The sequence below is a fragment of the Humulus lupulus genome, chromosome 5 (genome assembly GCF_963169125.1).
Source record: "Humulus lupulus chromosome 5, drHumLupu1.1, whole genome shotgun sequence".
In the NCBI taxonomy this organism is placed as follows: domain Eukaryota; kingdom Viridiplantae; phylum Streptophyta; class Magnoliopsida; order Rosales; family Cannabaceae; genus Humulus; species Humulus lupulus.
Genome location: NC_084797.1, coordinates 19,092,577 through 19,098,497, shown reverse-complemented (window position 1 = coordinate 19,098,497; position 5,921 = coordinate 19,092,577). Strand labels below are relative to the sequence as shown.

Below are 5,921 nucleotides of genomic sequence, written 5' to 3'. Positions count from 1 at the left end.
GATCATTACATGCTAGGCAGCCAAATTGTTATGAATTGGCTATTATTTCTGATGTGTTTTTTATACTTATTTGGAAATTAAAATATCAACTTATACATGTATGTATTTGTTCATGTAGACCCTTTCCAACGTAAGAGGAAAAACTGAGCCAAGTAAGATTCAGTCTAGTATGTAATAAATGCCACAAGATTGTTTCTGCTCAAACTTGTTACCATTTATGAGAATAGTGAAGCTTTTTGCTGTATTGAAACATAAAGACAATGACACCTGGAATAAGGCCGACAAATGAAGCAAATAGACATTGATAGATGCTATGCTACAAAGGAACATATCACACACACAGTAGGTGGTTTTAAGGTTAATAAAATAAAATAAGAAAACAAGCAACAAAACAAAACAAACAAAACCACAGAAAAGAATAACAATAAATTGATTTCATCATCGGCAAATCAGCCATTTTTTGCATGTGTATTTATTAAAATCATTTACTCTCATATGTTGTTGCTCCATCTCTACACATGGCTCTATAATTTATTCAATCATTCTCCGGGACTGCTGCTGCAGATGCTGCTTCTGCTTCTGCTTTGTCATGGTGAAACTTTACCACAATGCATGTTATATTGTCTGCACTCCCACGATTGAAAGCAACTTCTGTTAACTTTCGGGCTGCTGCCTCCGGTTCTTCTTCTGTCCGAGCAAGCGAAACAGCATCCTGACACAATGCAATGCACAATTTAAGTCATGAAACCTGTTATTGTTAAAGAACTTGAGATGACAGCAGTCTTATAAATTCACTTGGCAACCAAATTTCCTGCCCAATATGTGAGTTTCAAATAATTTTAGATAATCTGTCATCAGTTTATAAGTTGGACATGAATTGGTCAAAATTAGAAACGTGATTTGAGTTGAAGAATGGACAATTTGGTACTAATTAATGTTGTTTAGGCTCACTATGATTGATTTGAAGTTAACAAATGGATCAAATATTCTGGATTTTTATTTCTCGCCAGTGTTCAAGTCTAACTATTGTTTCCTACTTAGAAGAATATCAGCAGTAATCAGAATGTGTCATGTATATGAACACAGATAATATGGATAGGAGCAGGCTTACCTCATTCGCTACCACATCCCACAATCCATCACTTGCGAGCACAAGCAATTCAATTTCTTCATCCATCTCTATATCCTATAAGAGTAGCAAAACAATTATTAGCTTTTTTTTAACATGATACGAGTAGTAAATTTACATTTGAAATGCTCTCATAACTTACACCCCCTTCTGTAACATTCGCTTCCATAAAGATACATCTCACAAATTAATACAGCTTAAGAAACTTTAACTAGCAAACTATTGAGACTCTAAACTTAAACTTCATTCAATAGATCAGCATATTGTTACAGATATCATTAGCGACACATGTGCATCATTTGGACCAATTTACATAAATTATTTTTCTCTGCAGAAGATTCCCACTTAAAATACAGGAAAAGGAGTGTACTGTACTACATGAATTTTAAAACAAATGACAACTTCTTTGCACACTTCTACAAGCATTCACAGCTGAGAAACACCATAGGAGTTTTGAGTGGTTTGCAAGAAGAAACTAATGGAAAAAAGTAATCACTTTAATAGAATAATTTATATTGTTTAAAGAAAGACACCTTGATCTCTGGCTCTGCCACAACAAATTGCTTCAGCATGCGGTTGCCAAAAGCCCGAGACATAGCTAACACACCACCTACTCTCCAAGTACCTGACAAGACAACCAGCAGAAGAAATCCAACTCAGATTCCTGAAAATTTATTTCCTCATTCTACTCAAATGACGTCTCAGATTTCAATATCATTTGGCTAGCCTAAAACCAAGTATTGTGCACACTTAGCAAATCACAAGGAATAAGTAAGAAATGGATGTACGGACTGGCCAGCGCACCTCAAAATTCAGTTGCAACATGCAGGTATTTCCTATTCAAAATCATATCTAAAAACTAATAACAAGGAATACAACTAATAAGAGAATAAACAGAAACAAACTCAAAAATTCTAAATCCACAATATAAGAGTTAACGGCCAATCTTCCAATATGCAACAGTAATCCATTTGTATATTTACAGGGGACAATGGGTTAGCTCAACTAATCATTCTTTTGACCATGAAATTATTGCCTTACAACAATTGAAAAGAGCCAATTGCAAAGTTCAGATAATTTCTGATTCAAATTAGAGAATAACAGCATCTTATGGAACAACAATGCAAAAATAGGGAAAAAAAAACAGTCCATTTAGTTGTGGGAAGCACAGTACATACCTGCCCACATTACCACACCCCCTGCACTTTCGATTCTCTTCCTCTCATCACTTCGGTTTGGTTTATGATCCTCAGAGAGAGGAATAGCTGTCCGAAAGAAAATGCAACTTATTTTTAGACACATAACAATTCCATATTTATCAGTTTCAACTTTACAAGAGTAGGCAATAGAACATAGTCAATATGCTTATCCAATGTCTCCAGTATTTAGATATTCAACACACTCTGAAATGTAATATCGCATACCTAGTCCATCCTTTGAGATAATGGTACGTGAATCTCCAACATTGGCAACATACAGATGGTTACCAACCAAGACTGCAGTTGAGGCAGTAGAACCATCATCCCGATAAGTATCCCTTTCGGAATTCAAAAAATCAGTATCAGTCTGCTTATATGATTCACCTGCAAGTTTAATCAAATTACAAGATAGAACAAAAAAAGCCCACAATACAGGGTAAACAACTCTCATGTAGAATCCCACACCTTAGGAGCAGTTTAGATAAACTTAAAAATCATTCTATGTAGTTAAGCCAGTACCAAACAGATATTTGATTAACATTTAAATGATATATGGTCCTGCATCTGAACAAAGAACCAGCTAAGATTACATGACCGTGCTATTAGACTATATTATGCAAAAGCAAGGTATCAAACAATTGAACATACTTATAGCCACTTTGGTATCTGTCATAAATTGCGGGTGCTTCATGAGATTCTCAAAGAGATGTCCTTTTAAATATTCAGCAGCACGAGATCCACCATGTCCTGCAAAACAATGAAATAAAAATTAGACTATTCCATACAAAATACATCAGCTTTTGAATAGAAATAGTGTAATTATCCAATAGGAAAATGACAGCGCCACTTTATCTTATAAATATATTCACAATATTGAATTAGAACCCCAGAAGTGTGCAGGAGCCAATATCAACCATAATATATGAACTCAGTAATGTTTAGCTTGTTCTTGTTTTTCTACTCCATGTCTTTAATTATAATACAGCTCATAAATAGCACTTGTCTGACCTTTCCAGATGAAGTAAGAGATAAGCATGAACATGAATGCCAGCTATTTTCAAATCCTAAGGTCGTTCAGCATGTCTCAGCATGCAACTTATAGATCATAATTTCCACATGTATAAGTAATGGCAACAAAGACTGATAGTTTCCGAAAAGCATGTCTTGATAATTTGATACATATCCAAATAAATTTAAACACTGCCTGCCTCCTATTCCTACACAGCAGCATTAGTCTAATTTGGATACCGTTTCAGGAACTTCTCACATACCTTCATTTTTTTTAAATGATTCTCATGTCATTTAACTCTTTGAAAAATAAGCATAAATTTGTTTAGCCAATACAATACACTGAAAAAATAATCTAACCATCAAATATTCCAAACAGGCAGACTGTTTGGCCATCAATCTTTGTTGTCTTAACATCATAAAAATCCTCCATGGTCATTCTCTTTCCTCTGAAACTTGAGTATCCCCAGCTCAATTTTCCATCTTCACTGTCAACAAAACAAAAACAGAAAATAAATTAAGTCCATGGCAAGATAACTTTACTTCAACAGAACAATCAAATCAGAAATTTGGGTAAGAATAAAATAACATGATTCTAGAGTAAAATGGGAAAAAGAGGTGATGGAATAAACTCAAATAATATCCTTGACCACTAAATTCTCCATTTGCAACCTGACCCAACCCAAGATTAAAATCTATGTGGAATAAACTCAAATAATATCCGTGGCCACTAAATTTTGCATTTGCAACCTGACCAGGCCCAAGATTAAAACCCATGTTTAGTAGAGAAAGAAGGTTACTCTTCTTTGTGTTTGGTTTTGAAGGATGGAGGAAAGGCCACCATTCTCTCTTGTTTGGTATGAGAAAGAAGTGAAAGTAAGGAAGAGATTTAAGTTGTAGAATGAACCTCTACAACCAGCTGAGTGGTTAACTCTCTCATGAAACTTTTCAATGTCGGCATGATTGAAACTGGATAAAGTTGATGATTTGAAATCCATTATTAATGTTTTCCCTCCAAAAATCATTCCTACCAAACAATCCCTATCCAATAATCTCTCACACCATTCTCTTTCCTTCTACTTCCCCCTCCTACCAGAAACACTCTAATTAAAACAATGACATACTAACCAATAGTTAAGTAATATAATGTTCCCAAAATATAAGATTATATTTTAAAAAAGAATTGTAGGTGTTGTTTAAACCTTTTCCATCCTCCGCTGGAAAATCCACCTTCGTCTTTATCTGGCAACATGTCAATGATGGTCCCCTGTTTTGTTGATGCCCCTGTATCAACCATCATCCTTAAACTTGTTTTAAATTGTCTGTTCCACCAAGACGTTAAGCTGAGACCTTCATTCGACCTCTTTCCAGTACTGCTTACTTGCAACAACCCCTTTTGCGGAAATGCGCCTAGATGCCCAGCTTGAACAATCACATTCCTCAAACAGCTTTTGCATAACATTTAAGTATACCACCTTGGCCTTCAAAGCCAGATCTTTCGTAAGAAAATACTGCCCATGTTCAACAAATACCTAAATCTTACTGTTATAGTAACGACGACATGACGCCATCAAGATGACATTAAAAAAACGAATTTGAATATATATATATATATTTATATACACACACACTTTAGTCGCCATCGAGATATCATTATACGGTAATTTTTGCTAATCATACAATAAATAAAGATTATGTACTCAAAACAAAGAAGAAAGATCAAAATTATGAATTTGACCTTAAGAGAACTACATTTAAGATTGATCTCGACTTTCCTAGTTTAGTTTCCAAAAAATTAAAACGCTCAATAGCAAAAAAAAAAGTATATAAATATCTATATATCATAAAGCTATGCAGTAAAGACATGTATCTGAGAGGAAGATTAACATTATTACAGATTTTTGTCTTCAGAGTCTTCGAGTTTGAGCTCCAAAATAAAAGTGGAATAAAGTTCAAATATACCAATCCGATCTGGGGATTCTTGAAAGTGAAGGTTCGAATCTGAGATAAAGGTAGTTCCAATCAGCACCGCGTATACGTATACATCTATCTAATCATATATATATCTATGTACGGTATATGTTTTATATAAAAAGGTGTACAATAATGGTTAGTTTCTCTGTCAAAAAAAATTGATAGAATCTGAAAACCCTAGAAAGGAAGAGAGAGAGAGGGCATGGCACACTTTTGTAGCTTCGGCAATGGCACCGAAGACCGCTGGCAACGTGTCACTTCTCTTCTGGTATCCTCTTCATTTGGGTTCACGATAGCTTTTTGAGTATCCAATTGAGGTGCGCCACGTGTACATTTCACTTTGTTTCTTATCTTGGTAATGATCCGCTGCTGACATACCCTATTTAACTACTTTTCTTTTGGCAGCTCCCTTGAGTCGAGAAGCCAGTGAATAGTAATCATATATAGAACTAGGCCACTAGTTTGCCACGTGGTCAATTATGATGCCTTTAATTAAAAAGAAAAATAATAATAATAATTAAATAAATAAATAAGGGAGTAGAATGACGAACGAGTGACATGAGAGTGAGCTGTGAGCTGTGAGCTGCTCTTATATTTATAGTAAAACTCAG

At 34.8% G+C, this 5,921-nt stretch overlaps 1 protein-coding gene across 4 annotated transcripts; it reads right to left on the bottom strand.

Annotated features, from left to right (window-relative positions):
* Nucleotides 1-273: 273 nt before the first annotated feature.
* On the bottom strand, nucleotides 274-5,539 carry LOC133834572 (probable protein phosphatase 2C 76). 4 transcript variants are annotated; one of them, XM_062264234.1, is made up of 9 exons: nucleotides 5,232-5,539; nucleotides 4,539-4,878; nucleotides 3,697-3,824; nucleotides 2,977-3,075; nucleotides 2,554-2,712; nucleotides 2,308-2,394; nucleotides 1,663-1,754; nucleotides 1,112-1,186; nucleotides 274-712 (listed from the first exon to the last, which is right to left on the bottom strand). In XM_062264234.1, exons 2-9 carry the CDS (start codon nucleotides 4,796-4,798, stop codon nucleotides 536-538), a joined length of 1,077 nt encoding a protein of 358 aa, XP_062120218.1. In that variant the 5' UTR covers nucleotides 4,799-4,878; nucleotides 5,232-5,539; the 3' UTR covers nucleotides 274-535. The 4 variants fall into 4 exon arrangements, with proteins under 4 accessions (XP_062120218.1, XP_062120219.1, XP_062120217.1 ...); XM_062264235.1 differs by having other exon boundaries at nucleotides 4,539-4,868; XM_062264233.1 differs by having other exon boundaries at nucleotides 4,539-4,847; nucleotides 5,232-5,538.
* Between the last annotated feature and the right edge of the window lie 382 nt (nucleotides 5,540-5,921).

Bases quoted from the DNA above. Each gene is read 5' to 3' on its own strand.
- LOC133834572 (XM_062264234.1), bottom strand. From the start codon at position 4,798: ATGTTATGCAAAAGCTGTTTGAGGAATGTGATTGTTCAAGCTGGGCAT. The intron at 2,713-2,976 runs GTATGTTCAATT...TTAAACTTGCAG, and splicing joins AGATACCAAAGTGGCTATAA to GTGAATCATATAAGCAGACT. The intron at 1,187-1,662 runs GTGTCTTTCTTT...CTACTCTTATAG, and splicing joins TGGCAGAGCCAGAGATCAAG to GATATAGAGATGGATGAAGA.